Source organism: Camelus bactrianus, chromosome 19, assembly GCF_048773025.1.
Source record: "Camelus bactrianus isolate YW-2024 breed Bactrian camel chromosome 19, ASM4877302v1, whole genome shotgun sequence".
NCBI lineage: Eukaryota > Metazoa > Chordata > Mammalia > Artiodactyla > Camelidae > Camelus > Camelus bactrianus.
In genome coordinates, this window is record NC_133557.1 from 17,332,483 (window position 1) to 17,353,236 (window position 20,754).

Genomic DNA, 20,754 nt, shown 5'->3' on the forward strand with positions numbered 1-20,754 from the left:
TCATCATTCCTAAGTCTTTGCACAAAGACTGGATAACTTCCTTAAAATAAATGACGAAATTAGAACTGCTGGGACAAAAGATATGCAAACACTGAGACATCTGATGTCTGCTGTCATACTGCTCTTCTGACAGGTCATCCTAACTTATGCTCCCAACCAGTGGCAGACAAGAGTGTCTCTTCCCTGTACCTTCACCAGCAACAGATACTTACTTTTAAACCCTTCAAGTATGTGATAAGTAAAAACTAGAAGATTCCCATTTTAATTTGCATTTCTCTGCTAGTGAAATTGACTACATTTTTGTATGGTTAATGACCAATTTTCCCCTCTTTTCTGAATTCCCCATTAATTTGTTCACTTTTTCTATTTGGGATTTTGTATTTTTCTTTTTGAATTATAAGACCATTTCTTATCATTAAAGCTATTTGTGCTATGTATATATGTGTGTGTAACGTGTGTGTATAAATATAAGATGGTTTCCATATAGGATAAGAATGTACGCTTTGCATGTATGTAATTGGGAAATATGTACACATACATAATGAATATATATATTTTCTAATTACTTAAAGATTTGGGGCCATTTTCTAATTTATAGACACTACAGATGTTTTGATATCCAAATCCATCAATCCTTCCTCTTGCTGTAGGTACCTTACTCAGAAATTCCCAAGTTTATATATTGTTTTACTTCTGTTCTAATATTTTAACTTTGTTTTCATTTTTTACACTCAAACTTTAAGTCTTTTTGGAACTGCCCTTTTGGGGATCAGGGGTTGAGGAAATGAAAGAACTATGTGCACATTCCTTCTGCCCAAGCTATTTATAGGTATTCTGACCAAGATGCACATGCTTATGAGTTATCAGTTTATAAGGCTTGATCCTTATTCCTTGGTGGATAATTTGTGTTCTTTGGCTTAAATCTGGACCGCTTTTGTCATAAATCAGTGCACACCGAGCAATTTGACTTCAGCAATAGGTCTGTACAAGACTTCAAGAAACTTAAACTCGGAATTTAATACTGCAAGAAAAGCAGTGGTCAAATTAGCTAGTAAATATTTCTTCACCTCAGTAAAAATGTGCTTCATCTGGGCTTGTTTATTCCTAAATCGCTTGATCTTCTGTGCGATGCGAGGATCCTTTTCAAGCTCTTCCATTGTGGCCCATTTACAGTGTAAGTAGGAACTATCCAAAGACATATAAATTGTGAGACAAGTGCAAATCATCAAGCTTTAAAGTGTTTCAATAACCAGGGTGACCATCCAACACAGCAGCAGGGAGTGGCTTGTTGGGAAATTGCTGGAGACTGGGCTTAGAAGGGCCTTGCCCTTCAGGGCAAAAACAGAAAACAAAACAATGCAGCAATTGCAAGCAACTGGTCACTCTGTGGCTTCTACAGAAACTGGCTCAGAGCAGAGGGAGGGCAGGTGTAAGTAGGCTATCGTTAATACATCTTAGTGAAAGTGGGCACACAGCAGAAAAAGAGAGAAAAATGCAAGAGGGCATAAAAGTATAGGACTGTCATTCTCCACTCTGCGGGCAAATGGGAACTTAGAGGGAGTTTTTAAAATACACTAATCCTTGGGAACTACTCCCAGAGTATGAGCCAACTGGTCTTGAGTGGAGCAAGGGCTTCAGCAGTTTTAAAAAGCTCTCCAGGTGACTCTATGTGCAGCCAAAGTTGAGCACGGTTGCCTAAGGTGAACTTGAGTCAATCAAGATCTGTGGGTCATGCCTTAGGGGCCATTCTTGGAAAATATAGAAGATAATGATGTGATGAAAGAAAGAAGTTTTATTCATATAAAGTACAAATAATACATTAAACAGACATACAAATTTCTGTACTTGACATAGAACAGCTCCAAGTCGAATGGGGGTTCTCCTGGGTGAACCTGTAACCAAAAGCAAGCGGTTATCAGCCCAGATCCCCACAGATCACCCTTCTGTGCCAAAAGAAAACAGGGAGATCACACTTCTTCCTGGTTCTAGTACAGATTTCTTGAGGATATTTTCATTTCCTCAGGTCTTTTTCTGACAGCTTTTGAGCAAGTTTTCTAAAGGCTGAACACACAGATAGCTATAAGGTAAAAAAAAAAAGATCCTCCTGGTGTCCTTCCAAGGTCAGGCTGGGACAGCATTCAGCTGATAAAGCCAAACCAGCCCCGGGCTCTTAGAGCTGCTCTGAGAGCTGCGTGCATAAGTGAGAACATACACCCCTGGCGCCCCCCACCCAGCTGTCACCCAAACACCAGCGATGTTCACTCTCAAAGTAAGGAAGTTTACTTTCATAAATACTTGAAGTAAAGATGGAACCACACTCCCACTGGCACCAACATACTCTTTCACACCAGGAATTTTCTCTAGAGGATCCCTGAGATGTCTAAAGGAAAAGACTGGGAGCCTTTTTCCATCTCTTTTTCTTGGCCCTCTGATGGCTTTGCACAGGCTACAGCAACTAAGGGTTAAGTACCTTTTGCTCGGATCGTAACGAAGAAAAGAAATCGGTTTGGGCCATACTCAAGTATTTAAGAACTTTATGTCCTAAAATCTTTCATGGGGATAAAAGGAAGTGTCGACGAGCCCAGCAGTGTTCCTGCCCAGCTCTCACTCCGGCCAAGAACGACCATGCCAGGCTCTCCCGCCAGGGATCTCTTCACAGAGGGTGTAATCTGTGCTAGTGATATAAAAGCCAGGAACATCAGCCACCAACCTCCTGGACAGTCTTAGACGCCAGGATCTTCTCAATGATGTTTGCATCATCTTCTGGAGGCTCCTAGAGATGGAGGTTACAGAGAAACAGAATTACTGGCACCACAGAAGCCATGAATTTAGTCTAGAAGAAATACTACACTAGGTATTACTTCATCCAAAAGTTCACCTTTGAGTACTGAGGACTCCCTCCTATCAGCCCATGGAGTGATCAGAAGATCACCACGTTCTCACCACTGGGCACAATATCACCTTCGCCCTCACAGAAGCAGGGAAGTTATTCTGCTTTTTCAGATTCCTGATTTCAGATCTGCCTTTAGCATCACTAAAATTGGTTTCAGGACTTCCTTTCTCTGTGCGGCCTATATGTTGCTGCGTAAAATTTTCAGAAAGGCATAACATAAAAGAATTTGAGGGGTTTAGGATCAGAGGGTCCCAATTCTGACAGCTACCAGCAACTGATTTTGGGCAAGTCAATTAATACCACTTAGTTCTAAATCTATTAAAATAGGAGTTAAAAATACACATCTCACTGGGTTACTGAGAAGATAAAATGGCATGGGAAAACATTTTTTGGACAGTAAGCACTATGCAAATACAAGGTGTAATTATTCTCTACTAAATTGTACCATCTTTCTCCTCTGCATCTGGAAATGGTTTTCTGTTTCACTGATCATTTTTTGACTACAAATCTCAATTGGAAACAAATTAATTCCTTACTTTCTACCCTAGATACACATCAAAATTGCTAGGCTCCTAATCTCCATGAAATCTCTTTCTACAGAGTATTTGATTTAACAAAATTCTGCACATTAAAAAACAACAAATTTTAAACAGGAAGCTTTGAATGAGAACACTCATGCTTTAACATTCTTTCTAGGACTTTACTTGAGCAATTTTATTTCAGTGGTCTCAGATGTACTACATGAACTTTCCAGATGTAATCTTTACCACAGTATGAGACTTAGAACAGTATATGAAAAGAACACGCATCACAACAACCCTAACTCTTAAAATAACTATTTGGGTTCCTGATCAGAACTTTCCAAAAGGATGATTGATGCTGCATATCACAGCCTTCGGTCTACCCATTCTAGGGCTCAACTGTCCCAAAGCCATACCATTACAGAAAACATATTTTCTAAGATCTTAAAGCAAGCTTTTCCCAGAAAAGTGACAGTAAAAAAAAAAAAAAAAAAAAAAAAATGATAAGTAGGACAGATGGTAGAAAAAAGTATGGAAATCAGCAGGCGTTGACAGAAGCCCCCCAAGGCTACAAATATTTATTACGTCCCCCTAGACACATGGCACTGTGAAGTTAATCCAAAGTGACAAGTCTTTTCCCACTGCTTAACAAGAAGACAAGTGAACTGAGCCTACCATACAAGGAAGGGGGGAATATAGGCTAAGCTCTTGTTTCCCTGTAAGTGTATTTGTTCTACTTGAATCCTACCCACAAGTAAGAAAAGGAGGCAGTTTACTGTGGCCTGGCCATCTCCCATCACAATATCAGCCTTGTGAGGGAAGGGATCCTTATCTGTTTTACTCACTGATGGAGCCAGATACCTTGAAAAGGCCAGGCAACAGTGGGTGATCAATGAGTATTTGTCAAATGCTAAATAACAGGGAAGAAGAAAAGAGAGACAGGTGGAAATACAGGAGGGAATAAAGCATTGAACTCGCCAGGGTCACAGACTGGAGAGTTATTCTTAATCTACACTGTGTAATTAAAAAGTCTCCCCCTTCTCCGTACACCCAGACTTATTTCCTACTGTCCAGATGGCTAACAGCAAAGGGCCTATGCTAGGTGTACTTTCCTGAGCAGTAAAATCACTATTCCAACTTTGCAGTCAACAGAGTTCAGACTATGACAAGCGGGCAGTGAGCAAAGGAACTGGGGCTGGGTTAAAAGAAACTAGACCAGTGAACCAATGAACTAACTTCCTACTTCATTTCCTTCCTAAATTCCTTCCACTTTATTTATTGAGTGCTTTTGTGTTTATGCACTGGTCTTACAGCAATAAATGAGCTACAGTCTTCATCATCAAGGAACTGCCAGACATGCTAACTTAACACTTTGGAAGTGACTGAGGTATGGCATACACACAGCACGGAGAGATCTCAAGTGTATGCCCGATGAAGCTTCATATATACACACACAGTTGTTTAAGTACCACTGAGATCAAGTTACACAACATTTCTAACATTCTGGAAGACCCTCAAGCCCCTACTGGAACTTCAGACTCCTACCACCACTGGTTAATTTTGCCTACTATTAAGCTTCAAGTAAATGGAATCATATAATGTGTGGTTCATTCCTCTGTATTACTGTGTAGTATTTTACGGTAAAAATACACCACGCTTTATGGATCCATCCTACTGCTGAGGAATATTTGGGTTACTTCCAATGTTCATACAAACCGTATGTCTTTTAGATGAATGCACTCATTTACCTTGGAGTTACATATACAGGAGGAAGATTACTAGGTTATGAGATTGGTTATATGTTTAGTTTTAATGTAGATTGTTAAAATTTTTTCCAAGGTGGTTGTAACAATTTTTACACCTAGCACCAATGTATGGGAGCTCCAACTGACTTGAAAATTTTAGCCACTCCAGTGGACGTGTACTGTTATGTCTTTAGTTCACATTTCCCTGATAACTAAAGATGCCCAGCACCTTTTCACATGCTTGCTGGCCATGTGGATATCCTCACAGTGAAGCCCCTATTCAAGTCATTTGCCTATTTTAAAAATTGCCTCTTTTTTCTGACTTGCAAGAGTTCTTTATATTTGCAAGTTTAACATACATTCTTATGTATTTCTGAGTAAGAGTCCTCTGCCATGATGCACACAAACATTTTCCACCAATCTATGGGTATGGCAGGCCAACACTCACTGCAAGGTGGGGAAAAAAAAAAGATAAACTGCAAAGAACATATATTTGAAGACATGAGATAGCTGTGGAAGCAACAAGAATTAGATGAACTACAATTCTGGACAGTGAAGAGCTGTTCCCAGATGAGCGGACAGTTGCTGACCGTTTCTTCTCTGGAGGCCTTCTGCAGTTCTAGCCGAGGGCTGAGGATCAGGCTGGGCCAAATGGAGACTATTCTGGGTTGAAGAGAAACCATCTGACCCTGTTGGTTACTGTTTACATAGGGCTGGTGAAGTGACTGGAAACTAAAGGAATCCCCAAAGCAAGGCGCTTTCCCTAGGAGAAGTTTGCTAAATTCTGGAATGGCCAAGAAGTTAGTGGCTCTATCAGAAGGCATATTGAAATCTCACAGTTTTACATTACTTAGGAGGTAAAAGTTCACTAAAAGGATGGGTCTATTACAAAAAAAAAAAAACAAAAAAAAAAAACTTGACAGTCAGAAATCTTGCTGGCTTTACCTTCAAAGTATGCCCAGAACGCAGCCATTTCTCACCACCTCCACTGCTCCTACCCTGGTCTAAGTCAGCTTCCTTTCTCACCCAGATTAATCCCAATTGGCTCCAACTAGTCTCCCTGTTTCCACCCCTGTCCTATTAGTCTATTCTCAACACAACATTCAGAGTGGCCGTTTTTACTAAGTCAGTCTTTCGTTTAAACTACTTAAAACTTCTCTCTTTTAACTCAGAGTAAAACTAAAGAAGGTCTAAAGAGCTTGGGGATGTGCTCCCCGCCTCTCATCTCCTCTGTCACCGTTCAAGTCTCCTTGTTTGTTCTTCACATATATCAGGCATGTTTCTGCTTGGTGGACTTTCCTATGACTTTGACTGAAATGCTCTTCTCCCTACATAACCCCTCACTCCTTTACTTCCTTCAATTCTTTCATCAAGTATTGCCTTTGTGAGGCCAATACTGACTACCCTATTTAAAACTGCAATCCTCATTCTTGAATTCAGTATCTCTCCTATTCTGATTTTTTTCCGTAGCAGTTACCACCACTGACATGTTACACAATTTTATTATTTTTAGGTTGATTACCAGCCTCTCCCTAATTATTGCTACCCTCTGGAAGTTCTGGGCTTGGCCCTTTGGCCTTGCATCCCATGTAGGTTCAAAATCTGGCAAATATCTGGAGGGAGAGCATGGTTGTGTGTCAGCTGCAGGTCTCCTCTCCATTTGTTGTAGGTTCCCTCCATGAAGGCAGGGACTTCTGTCTCTTTTGTTCCTTGATGTTATCTCCAGCACTCAGAACAGTTGCCGGCAGGTACTAGAAGAGATTTTGCAATGCAGCATGGGAACGGCAAGTGCTATGGGAACACAGAAGCCAGAGTACCTGGGCAAATTAGCAGAGGCTTTGGAAATGTAGAGACACCTGAGTTAGGTATCTAGTAGCATTAAACTTTCATAATTGCTGAATGCCTTTCCTACCCACTCCCGAGTCTGTGTAAGCCAGACTAGCAAGCAAGCATTCGTACACGTACACCCATGCTGAAGGAACAACTGTTTCTCCTCACCAGCAGCTTGCTTCAAATAGTCTCTATTCTTACCTACCACAAAGAGCAAAAAGAGATGGTTTCTAATGACAGGATTTTGATTGCTCTGCAGAGTTCTTAGCTAGGACCCAAATCCAAGGAAATGTTAACACATGGATGAAGAAAGCACAGGACTTCAAACACAGGACTTAAAGCATTCTTCATTATAAAAATTTTTTAAGTAAAAATTAAGCAATTTAAAATGAAATTTCAATTTAGTTTTTGCCACTAATTAAGGAATAAAGGATAACACTAGTATTTAAAAAAAAAAAATCAATGGTCATCATCAAAATATTGACAACAGGTTTTTACTCTACCCTAATAAAAGGGGGAAAAAAAGGTAGCATTTCCAAAATACACATCAACGTAGGAAGAAAACTGGAAAATCAGGATTTTTTTTTACATAGAGATTGTGCATAAGCATGATCATGTGTGTATAAACACTCAGTGTATACAGATACACACAGATATAAACTAAATCTGCTTGCCAAACACACTTCCATAACAGCCATCTGTTCTCAACTGCTTGGAATTTTCTCAAATTATCCTTCCAAGAAGACCAGTTTAATTCATTCACTTTCATGTCAGAAACTCATAAAATTAAAATTTTTTTTTCTTGGGGAAAATTTCAGAAATTTTCAACTCATGTCACCCTCAACCTCAACCACCCACCTGATTCACTGCTGTTCAGCTAGCCACAAGGAGAGGCTCTAGCAAGAAGCAACTCACTGTCCAAAACACCGTGTATCTACTAAGGGCCATAGAGGGTACAAAAGTAGCATCAAACAAGCATCTCAAGGGCCTGCACTCAGTGAGAGCAAAATAAAACATATTTTTCTTAGAAATGTCCCAGTGTAAATTCTAATCAGTGTGACAAAGTCCGACAAAAGTGCAGAAACCAAGAATAGCTTGAATTTCACGGAACAGTGAGGTTTCAGTTGGGCCCGAAAGAATGGTGGCTCAGAAGAGGACAGCAAGCAGGAAATAAAGCCAAAAGTGCTCCTCAAGGGTGACAGGATGGCTATATTGGAAGTAGGGCGCATACTTGGGATACTAAGGAGCCAGTCTTAGTAGAGAAAAGCATTATGCCGAATGTGGAATGGGGATAAATGAGGGTAGGTAGGTACTATGAAGTCACATTCCTTTAAAAATCAGGCAGGAGTTTTGATCTAAAACAGGCGTTAAGAGGTAACCACCTTAAATTCTTGAGCAGGACACTGAGAAGAACCAGAAGTTTCCCTGGTATCCTGGGAAAGTTAGTCTAGTAATGGATTTGGGAGGACAGAGACCTTGGCAGGGAAGCATACAAGTGCAAACGGCAGCAATCTGAACACTGGCCTTAGCACAAAGGGTGGCAGCAGAAAGCAAAGGGGAACAGGCACAGGAGACGTGAGGAAAGACGCAGGGCGGCGAAGGGTGGTGAGGCCAACACAGACACAGAAAGAATGAAAACCATCCTCCCAGGCCGAGTGGACAGGAGCCTAAGCACTGAATCACACAGGCTGGTACGGAACTAGAGCAACGCCGGCCAGCAGCAGCTCTGCCAAAGGGCCTGGCTGCGGGCGGCAGTGCTGGGGTGAGAGGCGGATGAACGCCAGGGGGAGAACACGCCAGTGTGAAGAAACGGAGAGCATAAGAGCCCGAGAAAAAAAGAAAAATACCTCATTCTTGTCTTTTGAATCCAGGAGTTAAAAATCCTACCTGTTTACATAGTAAGTTTTAAGCATATTTATTCGTTATTTACATATTAAATAAATACATGAGTACAACTAAATGTAAGTCTTTATGTTAGTTACTACCTGACATAAAGTATTACCTATATGAAGTGGAAATTACGATAAATTAAAAAGTGACACTTGTTTTACGAAAGTTTACAGTCTGTGGAGGGACAATCGGGAGTGATATTGAGAACATGTTCACGGAGGCACTGCCAAGTCAGAACAGTCACAGGTGTGTGGTTCCGGGTGACTCCTGACTTCAGGAGCAACAAATATACCACAAAACAGAGGAGGGAAGGTGCTACAAGGACTTTTCATCTGAATAAATAGTTCCTGGGGGTTAATATAAGTTTACTTTATTGAAACTCTTTCACGCCAGAGAGATGGCACACACACACAAACCATTACAAGCCCTGCCCTAACACAGCTCATGGCCTGGAAGAGGGAAACAAAAAACTGGCAGCTGTTTAAAGGACCGCGAGAGGTAAACACATTAGAATGCTGTGGGAGACAGAGGAGGGGGACTCGTCCCCCGCTCAGGGGGAGCAGGGAACTTGCTGGGGTAGTGGTGGTTACGACTGAGCTCAGTCCTCCAGGTGCAGGAAAAGACCAGACCAAGCAGAGGGTACAGTCTGCAAAGACGCAGGAGGAGGTACAAGGAGGCACAGGAGAGCACCGTGAATGATGCCTCATTCAAATTCAAGTTCTTCTGCCTCAAAGGCAAAATTACACAAACCATACAAATTACATGAGGCAAAACATGAGACAGCCTTGTAAAAATCTGTACATATAAATGTACCATAACTGTGAAAGTTTGTCTCTGTTCCAGGTACCAACATCGGTTTGACAAAGAATAAGAAAGCAAAGAGTCAGTCAGGATGGAAACATATTTCCACCCCTAATCCCACATACCAGGCAGGGGACTGTCCTCTAGACCCCAAAGCAGGGCTGTGCTAATCTGCCAGTCCTGATCTAGAATGAATCATGCGTAAAGATGTTTTTAGCAACTCACCACTAGTTAACCACTGCTGACGTTGCAATCTGGGGCTGGGACAGGGCCAGCAGCCACACAAGTGGGCTGAGCATGCTGATAAGACACTGCACAGAAATGCAGGGAGGTAGCAGCAGGGCCGTCTTGGTGCTGACTGCACATCCTTCTCTGCCTCAAGCTAATGCCAGTAAGCAGGCAGACACCCCTCCAAAGGGCCTTGGGAGGGAAGGATGTAAGAAAAAGCCTCATCTTCTTTCACTGATTCTGTGTCACTGGACACTGTGAGGATTGCCTGTAATCCTAGATGAGACCCATGACTTTCAGGCTTTGAATTAGCGTGGGAAATCTTTGTTCAGACCCCCCAGGAAGCCCACTAAGTAAAACAGATGCAAGTGGAGGGCTCCAGGGAGCCCTGATCATGACACCTGCTCAGCCCCTCACAGGCTGTCCAGTCTGCCCTGTGGTGTGCAGGCCAGATCCACAGTTGCCTTTCTGAACATCAATGCCAAAAACCACATAATGGGCCTCTTTCTTGCTTAAATTTAGTAAAAATTTTTGAGGCATAATTAATGCAAATTCAGATTCTACCTTATATTTCACCATATATAAACTCTCTCTTTGCTGTACCCTGAAGAGTATAAAAAGAGCACTGTTAAGATACATAAAAATTTCCCAAATTATTTCTGTCTGATCAGATAATGCTGCCCCTCAGGTACCAGGGGAGAAGTCATAACAACAATGGAAATATGGTTAATGACTTGGGCTAAGTGGCTACTAGGAGAAAATAAAGTCCCTTATAGTGTCTTAACTATCAAACCAACCATAAAATCTCCAAGGGAGGAAAATTCACTGTAAAGCAATGTAATTTTCCTCTCACCTCACAGCAGTCTTGCAAGGGCTATTTCTTAACTGTCTGCTTGAAAAGTATGCTTCTATTAGGTGTTATATTCATTAGCTGAATAACCCTTGGCAGAGAGACGTGACATCAACACTTCATGCTAGTCACTGAGCAGCTGCTGCTATATACCTCTACAACCCGGATCATTCTGTGCTTGTTTCTTGATTGTCAAAATAGGGACAAATGGCCCCTGCTCCTAGCTACTTCCCACGCAGAGTGAAAGGATATGTGAAATTACGTGGAAATGCTTTAGGCTGGAGGCAAGGTGCTTTACACAGATAAAGCATTATCAGCGCTGGTGAGCCATGCCGGTGTCCAGGAGGAAGAACAGGTATTTGCGCTTTTGCTGCACACGCAGAACGTGAATTCTGCCAAGTCAGCGACAGTGACTCCGTAACAACAGGCAGCCTGTGTCCCAGAATGCGCTGCTGGCAATGAGGCCTCTCCTACACGTACAGCCTGCTTCTTCTTTTGCTTCTAATTTCTCCTCCGTAAGCGGCTTGGCACAGACCTCCTTCTTTTCAACACTGACTCCTCTCCCTTTCTAGCATCTGGGGTATCAGGTCCTAGTGTTATCCTTTCCCTCCCTGATACTGCTGCCAATGGAAGTTCCTAAATTGCACAGACGGGCATCCTGCTTCTCTGCTTGAACCCATCAGTGCTCCTGCCACTTGCTCAGTCTACAGCATGAAAGCCAAATACTTCAGCTGATATCCCAGGCCCTGCATAATGCAACTCCTCCTACCACTCCTGACTCACCTCCTACCACTCCTCAAACAGACTCCAACATCTGCTGAGCCCATCAATTTGTCATTGGTACCATTCAGGCTGTGGGGCTTTAGTTCATGTCGGAAACGCCTCTCCTAAAACCTTGACCCCCCTTTCCTGTCCACTCCTCCTTCTGTGTAGTCACTGTAGACTGCACTTATCACAATATCAGCACAGATAAAACTCCTGGGAGGCAGGGACCATGCCTTGATACTCATCCTTGGATCCTAGGACCTGGCCTTGCAGCAGACTCTCAATACACATTTGTCAACTCCAAGTTCCAACTGTAATTACTAGTTCATGGGATTCCATTCACTGAAAAATAATTTACTACGTATCAGACTTTTACATTCTAATGGGAGAGACCAAGAAATAAAATGAAACCAGAACACAATTATAAGCTGTAATAAGTGCGATGAAAGAAATAAACAAAGTGTGAAATACAGAATCATTAGGATGATGGGCGGGGGTCCATTTAAAGCAAGTGGATAAAGAGCATTTCAGGCAAAAGGGACCATACAGGCAAAGGCCAGCAGGTGGGGAAGAACCGCTAATTCAAGGCATTAAAAGAGGCAAGTCTTGTGGCCAGAGAGTGATGAGAGAGATGGTGAAAGGTAGTTTATCTGAAAAATTAATGTGGAGAATTAGGGAGAGGGTATGACGACAGAGGGTCCTGCTGGGCACAGTGAGGAATTTAAGCTTTATTTCAAGTGCAATAGGAAGCCACTTAAAGGATTTAACCAGCAGTTAAAATGATCTAACTTATGCTTTAAACAAGAGCCACAGTACAACTCCATCAAGTAGTCAAGATGACTGTCCAGCCGAGGCCAGCAGCCCACCACGAAGGCCGTACCTCTGCCTGCCAAGCCAGTGTAGAAGCTGAGAGGGCAGACGTCCGGCCGGCTCCCAGAACGGCGATCGTCTCCCCGTCATCATCCACCACTTTGAAGTCCAGGTCTTCATTGTATTTTCTGCGCTTCACTTGCCGTCCTGAGCGTCGTTTCTGCAGGACAAACACACCCACCAGAGAGACGCTCTATGAGCCAGAGGCAAGAGCTTGTACAGGGATACCCTCACCTGCATGTACTCACATTCAAAGGGGACCCCTGTAACTTCACAAGAAGAATCTTCCTTTAACACAACTCTCTTAAGAACTAAATTCACTCATAATGGGATCCAGCTGAGGAAGGGGCGCCAAATCACCAGGATCCTCTGAGAAGAGGCTGCAGTCTTAGAACCCAGTGAGATGTGTTTTATTCTCCAATCGCAGTGTTTTCCCCCACCTCCTTTCTGGAATCGGTTTCTATTCCAGTAAAACAGGGATGGGGAGTAACTTCATCATCTTTGAGGTCCCTTTCAGCAGAGCTGGAAGCTGAGTTTATGATAATGACATAATAGTTCTTTTGGTTTTGATTTTTTTTTTGACAAATTCACCATACTTACCATGTACTCCTAAACAACTAAATATGAATTAGGACTTACTTTGAGAATCTCCTAACACCCCTTGAAATGCAAGTAGACACCTTAAGTGTGACAAAACAAGATTCATGAGTCACCATCTAAGGACTCATCTATAATTAAGTAGCTTGTGACCTTCTAGGGAGGCAACATTCTACAACAAAGCAACGCAGTGGCTTTCCTCAAACAGAAAAACACACGGTTCATCTCTATGTACACATCATGTCCAAGCAGTAGAAACACTTCTGGGAACCATTCCCCAGCTAGCTCGCTCTTAAATACTTAAACCTTAAAAAACAAAACCAAAAGCCAAACCTCACCCCCCTTATCGTCTAACCAGATACCTCCTGGACCCTCTCTGTGTTCCCATCACTTCTTCACTCAGGATTTCATATAAAGAGGTCTCCCCCGATCCCACAAACAGATCACCATTCTAGAAACACTTAACCCCCTGCTGACTCCCACCAACCTGATGCACCTGCTCCTCTGCCAATCGGGATGCTTAAAAGCCACCATCCTAAGTTTATAGGCAGCGAAAAGGTCTCTGCTTTGACACCCCCGACACTACTACTTATTACCACTATGATGTCAGGCGCTGACACCTTCCTACAATGAAGATCACCCAGAAATCTGAGGGTCTAGATGATTCTTAAGCTGCAGTTAGTTGGTCTCATTCTAAACAGTCCCCTCCTGGCAGTAGCACAGCCTCGTAAACTGCTGTGGATGTCAGAGCTCAAATATTAGAACTCAAGTCTGAGAGTCTGCCTCAACTCAGGGAGAAAATTCCTACCAATGTCCTAGGCACACTTTGGCATGTTTTTAGAAATCTCATTTAGGTGGGCTGCATTGTTTCTAGGTTTAGCCAAACCTTCCTTCCTATTTTGGCAAAATGAATACATTCCTGACTTTTCCAGCATCTGGAATTGTGAAAATGTTCTTGTGAAGGCTGACCCAGCACTTTGAGCCCTAAATGCATTCCCTAGATGGCAAAAGAGGCCCTCCGAGTCTTACCTAGCTTGGTTCACAATGCCACTTTTCACATTCGCTCCCTCTGTGGCCTAGTATCATGCTGCTTTCCAAGAAGGAAGCAAACACCACTAAAAAACCGGGAGACTGAAAGGATCAGGATGCTAGCGAAAATGCCTGTGGTCTTTTGGTGCTCACCCACTAAAACAGTGCAAGCCCAGCCCAGGTCCGTGTGCAAGGGATACAGGCTAGAGACAGGGAGAGAGGAGCAACAGGATCAGTGTCAGCAAGATCCCGCCCGGCAGCCAGAACGCCCACAAGGGATCCCGGCGCAGCTGTACCTGGCTGTCTGCAGACTCGGTGGATTCCTCAGGACTCCGCAGGGATGAGTTCGGCAGGCCCTGATCCAGCTCTAAACTCTCCACTGTGGTTTCACTTTTCCTTTTTCCTTTCTTCTTTTTCTCCACTGGGGTTGGTCCTTGCTCCTTGCTACAAGGAGAAATTCAGGATTAAAACTGTTGGGCAGTTTTTAAAACTAAGATTTCTCGTGATCAAAGTTATGATATAGCACATCCTGGAATTCTTGGACCAGGATAGGCTTTAAAGAAATATCTACGAGAGCTTCTTCCCAAAAATATGCAGAAATATGGGAAGAAATATCTACAAGGACTGAAGCAGAATTCATTTTTTTAAAACCCCTATCATGACGACTATAGATATGATTGTGATAAGAAATAAAATAGTATGAACATCTTCAAAGAACCTCACTTTCGGTTTCATATAAATGTCTTCTCTAGGAAGTTTCATTGCTTCACAGATTCTGAGAATCATTCAATTTCAATCTCCCTTTAAGTTATGTGGGAAGAGACATCTCCCTAATCCATCGCTGTCCTCTATTGAGAACGGTCTATGTATAAGACTTGGAGTGAGTACTAGGAACTCAAAAATGAAGACACCACCGCCCCAGCCCTTGAGAAAGTTACAATTATGAAATTCTTACAGACCACCTAGAGCCATAGCCCACAGCAGTAGATGGATGCCTCCTGAGAGAGGTGGAAAATGGGCAAAGTCCATCTGTCCTGCAAGGCCCTGCGAAGATGGCAGCAACTCCTCTAATAAGCCTTTCCTGGCCCTCCCTGCTGATAAAATCTCTCTCCTATACTCCCAAACACCTTAACTGCACTTTGTTTAAGGCACTCAGACTCTGATCTTTCAAAGTTAGCCATCAGATGCAACACCAGGCTCAGGACCACACAGTACCTGGAGCCTCTGCAGCTGCTCGATAAACGTGTGACAAACAGATGAGTATTTCATACTTCTCTGATCTCTCCTATCAGATTCTACGTTCCCAGAGAACAGTGTGGGCTTGATTAAGTTTTGTATTCCTCACAGTGGGTAGTCTTATGCCTAAAACATATTAAGTATTCAGTAACTATTTATTGAATAGATAGATGGATGCATCATTGGATGGGTAAGATTACCTGTCATTGGGGAGACTGGGGAAAATGCATTTGAGCAAAGATATACGCAGAATTTTGACAGAGGACAGGAATAATAATAATGATAATCAAAGCTAATTCTCATACAACACTTAATACATGCAGGCACAGTTCTCTAATCCTTTACATGGATTATCTCCTTCACTCTTCACAACAACCTTATAAGGCAGATAGCATTATTATCCTAATTTTATCAAGAGGCACAGTGAAGTTAAGATTTCCAGGGTAACATGGCTAGTAAACAGTGGAGAAAGTAGTTAAACTCAGGTGTGCTCGTAACCACCATGGCATTCTTGGGGAATGGAAGAACATTAAAGACAGTCTGCGTGGCCGCATGACAGGGTAAGTGAACAAAGCATTAAGTGACAGAGCTGGCAAGAAATCAGGGGTACACCAGGCTAGAGAGCTTAGATTTCATTCTCATGAAAACGGCCATGATGGCAAGCCTGGGCAAGAGGGAATGAAGACCAAGGGGAGGAGGGGAGGGTATAGCTCAATGGTAGAGCGCATGCTTAGCATGCACAAGGTCCTGGGTTCAATCCCCAGTACCTCCATTAAAAATAAATAAGTAGATAAACAAACAAACCTAATTACCTCTCCCTTAAAAAAAAAAGACTGAGGCAAGATATAACCAATGCAAACTCAAAGGTGAAAATGATCTGAAAGATTCAGCGGAAGTAGAAACAATAAGTCTTGGCAGAATGTGAAGGATGAGGAAAGTCGAAGTTACTGGTACTTCCCATCAGGCAAGTTACCGGAAGGTGTAGGGGAAGGCAGGGACACCACCGGCCTGACTTAGAGAAGGGAGACCCAGCGTCAAGAGCCCGTGGCAGCATACGGACCAGTGCCGATGGCCAAATCTGCCTGCCTCCATCTTCACCCTCCACCACTCATGGATCCCCCATCAGGTCAGCACAAATCGAGCCCACCCTTGACTCCCCAGGCTGATGACTGGCTTTCCTACCTACCAGCAAAGTTCTTTACGGAAATTATTTTGGTCCAACCTAAGGAAATGGAACTCAAGGGATCCTGATCATTTTAGAGGATTATACATTTTAACAAGAGATTTGTACTCTAAAGCTGGGGGTGGGGAGGAGCAGAAATTCTTTCACTTCTTATCAGTTTCAGGATAGGAGACTCAGGTGAAACAGCGTAAAAAGATGCCAAATTTTCACAGGAGTATTTATCTCATGTTACATGGCTCCTCACTAAGAAAGTTACATAGCAATTTATACTCTACAAAGTAAGCAGTAGAGCCGAGGCCCGCACTCAGCTCATCTGCATCATGTTTCCTGGTCCCTTGTTTTTAATTTCCAAACCCAGCCTCCCTTTTAATAAAAGCAGAAACTTCAAATCTCTTCAAATCTCTTTCAAATCTAACATTATTTGAAAATAATGACCAAAAGAATTGGTGATGAAACATTTCAGGGACCCAAACATACAAAAAAAATTCACAAATCCATAGTTCTCTTAATACAAGAAGGTTTGTGCTTAATTTTTTGGACACAAATTTAAAGATAGCTGACTAGTACACCAAAAGCCATCATAATAATCACATGCTCAGAACCCCATTTAATCTTCTATAAAATCTTAAAGCCTTCCTTCCAACATCTGAAATCAATTTAATCTATCCACTAAATATAGCTTCATATTAGAAAACTTTGTCTATGTATGTTTAATCTTCATTTAAAAAATTCACAAATAGATGCACTGGAAATACATGCTTTGTTGTGAAACATCATACTCAAAACTAAACTAAGCTCAAGTCATGATTAAGGAATAGAACCTCCTCAAGATATGAAACTACACAAGACTTGTATCTGAAACTTTACTATAAGAATACATTTGCCTTCCATGTTTTCAGAAACACAACAAACAAGGAAGTACGAAGGAGCTACAGTGAGGCACTTCCAAAGTCAAGCCTGGGGCACTATTAGACTTCCTAACGAGAAGCTGAGGGTGGAGTGGGGTAGAGTGAACACTTTGTCAAATACATGTCAGTCAAACAGGAAAATGACACCTGCTTACCTATTTGGGGATAGATAAGAAGATACTCTACCTGGGAAATCTTCAAAGTGATTTTTCTGGAGGTTACCTTTGACAATAGAATCAATTTTGAGTTCCAAAAATTCTTCCTGGAGCTCTTCTGATAAAGACAAATATCAGGAAGAAAAGATTCCTTGTAAGTTTATAAATGGGATTTTCAAATAGGACATCAAGAAAATATCATCTGAATTTATCCTCCAGGAAGACTAGATGAAATGTGTTTTTCCTCTTTTTGAAATAAATTTTGAAAACCTTATGCTTGAGAGTTTTATCAAATGGAAGACATTTTAATCTCCAGATTGCTATCCTTACAGATGGATTTGGTCCACGAATGCTTTGTTTGCTCCTTGAAGTTCCAGGTTCTTCAAAAATAGTGGTCAAATATTATGCAACTAAACTATGTATGTATGTATGTATCCTTTGATCCAACAATTCACTATACAGGAAAATACTCTGGATACACCTCCAACAATATGAAAACACACACGCATGTGGTTAATCACCGCAGCATTATTTGGTAATTACAAAATAATGAAAATGACCTAAATGTCCAAACATAAGGGACTGAATAAATACGATACGTACAAAGGAGTACTATGCAGATGTAAAACTGATTGAGAAAGAATTCTATAAACTAATATAGAATGATTTCTAAGATTTATTGTTAAGTGAAAGTGCAAAGGAGTACAATAATATGCTATTTTTTTCTGAAAAAATAAAGAGAAAATAAGAAAACTTGCATGTATCTATTTATATTACAAAAAGAAACACAAAAAGGGATAAACCAAAAAACAATGATTATCCACATGGGATAAGTGGAGGGTGGAAGGGAAACAAGAAGGTAGTAACACTCCTTTGACTATCTTTTTATATAGATCTGACTTTTGGAAGCATATTAAAGTTCTACATATTAAAAAATTAAAAAATGAAAGATGAAAACAAGCTGAAATAAATGAATCTAAGTGTACATTCATACAAACAAGTAACAGAACTACAAAGAACAGACAGAAAAATCTCATTAATTTATAAACATAGTATCTGACTATATACTTCCAGCTTTCGGGGAGAACAGCAAACAAATTCTGAACTTTTTGGTAGGCGTATAGGTGAAGCAGTTCTAAAAACATGTTAGATGTGGTATAGCATTAAGCAAGTGAGTCAGTGTGTTGCTGTTAGGAGCTATGTTCTCACCAAGGAAGAGGGAAGATGTAAATATGACAATGGTTATATAAGAAAACGGCCTTTCTCTTAGGAAAGATGCACTGGAGCATTTAGAGGTAAAAAGGCATGATACTTGCAACTAATTCTCAAATGGCTGAGGAAAAAACATATAAATATATATAAATATTATTCTGATATGCACCTATTCCACGGCTAAAGTGAATACTGTGTTTTTGTTCAGCATCTTTTTGCTGATAACCAATACTGATTCCCCAGGCCACAAGAGTGAGCAGGTGAGGCTAGGCTATGCTATCCTAGTCCTTTTACCACAGCGACTGGTCCAGGGGTGGACACATGACCCAACCAAGGCAACTTAGAACTCCTTCCTTAAAAAAAAGAATTAATAATAATAATTTTTGGCCAGAGTGGGTAGGAAAATAAATCTGTTATATAAGCCCACGGTTGCAGGCAGGCACAATTCAACTTTGGGAAGGAAAGCTGCCAAGGATGGAGCTGACGCCCGAAGAGGTGGCGGAAGGGTCAGAGACAAAGAACGCTGTGGAATCCTCAACTGCAGCTCCTGGTTCTGATTCCTTAAACCAGTGAGCCCACTTTTCTTTTCTTCTTTTTAAATTTAATTCAAGTTGGGTTTATGTCACTTGTAACCAAGAGTTCTAAGTATACAAAGGCCTAATACTCTCACCATTTAATGGCACTTAAGGCTGGATCAAAGTAATCTTATTTTTATAATCCTTGCTTTTTACAGCTTTCAAAGTTAGAACAAACTAATTTATAAGACAGAAACAAAAATATGGCAGAGAAGATCTTAGAGGCTCAAAGTACTTATTTTTAGTAACAAAACCAGACTTGATTTTATAATCAAACTTATACCCACATGTCCATTTTAAATAAACCATCTATCACTGTATCTATGACATGGAAGAAACTTCCAACATATAAACCATACCATCCATGCAGGACTGTAAGACACCACTACCAACAGCGTATCAGCAGGCCTCCGCCCCAAGCACTCGCACTCTGCCTTCTACATAACTTCATCAGCCAAGAAGATTTCATACATCTTTATTTTCTGCAGTTTGTATGAGGAAAATAAGTAAACTTTTTGCCTTCCACATAGGAAATTATAGTATTAAGGAACTAAATAGACTAACTTCCTCAAACTTTTCTCCCAGCTCTATCTCCAGTTCCCAACCTCCAGTTCTTCTTTGCTAGAACTGAGAGTTAGAAACTGAGTGCTGGATCTAAGTATGAGGGAAAAAGTCTGGGTTTGTGCCGCAACACTGCGCTATTGTGAGTCTTTTATTACTTTCCCCCATGGAGTCCAGGTATTGAAAAATTTTATCTACCAAACAAACTGCATTATTTCAAAATAACTCATCTTTCCATTTTAAAATTAAACCTTATAAAACGTCCATCAGAGTCTGAGCAGGAAAGAATGAGTTACTGCCACAGTGAGTTGCCATAATCCCCAAATGGAGAATAACTGAAAACAGCTCATGATGCCAGTAACTGCCTTCACAGACATGTATGCATCTGGGGAGCCTAGCCAGCGAATCACTACCCTATCCTAGAAACAGCTCTTCAGAGAAGCTTCCAATCTACAGGCTTTGATCCTCTTCCTGGAGGTACCATACTGAAAACATGGACATTACCCCAAAGAGCTCATCTGCACACTAAATCCAACTCTTACCTTATGCCCCTATTAGTTCAGCCTATACACAGAGAACTGAGTTGGGGACAGATTTTTAAAGAAACTGGCTAAAAGCAAAAAAAGAAACACACCCAAAACTAACGGTTTTAGTGCAGATGTAGTCAGCTGTAGACAAAATGTGAACCATATCTCCCTGTCCTCAGTCCCTTTAATCATATCATGAGCACCATACAAAACAAAGATTATACAAGTTTGTGACATATATTATCCTAGTAAAAAAAAAAAAAGCAACAAAAACATTATATACTTGTAAGATGAAAAGGCAGTTTTAACAGATAATCTTATTAAAAGTGATAGAAGCAAATGAAAAATAATTTTTTTAATGTAGAATGGCTTCAAATG

General features: G+C 41.3%; 1 protein-coding gene across 2 annotated transcripts in view; it reads right to left on the reverse strand.

Moving 5' to 3' along the window:
• Positions 1 to 20,754, reverse strand: part of CHD6 (chromodomain helicase DNA binding protein 6) — a 160,918-nt gene that overhangs the window by 75,349 nt on the left and 64,815 nt on the right. For both annotated transcript variants that reach the window (XM_074347288.1, XM_074347290.1), the window contains 5 exons: positions 14,316 to 14,463; positions 12,404 to 12,553; positions 2,711 to 2,773; positions 1,834 to 1,892; positions 1,068 to 1,185 (listed from right to left, as the gene is read on the reverse strand). In XM_074347288.1, the coding sequence (XP_074203389.1) occupies positions 1,068 to 1,185; positions 1,834 to 1,892; positions 2,711 to 2,773; positions 12,404 to 12,553; positions 14,316 to 14,463 (538 nt within the window). The remainder of the gene's footprint in view (positions 1 to 1,067; positions 1,186 to 1,833; positions 1,893 to 2,710; positions 2,774 to 12,403; positions 12,554 to 14,315; positions 14,464 to 20,754) is intronic.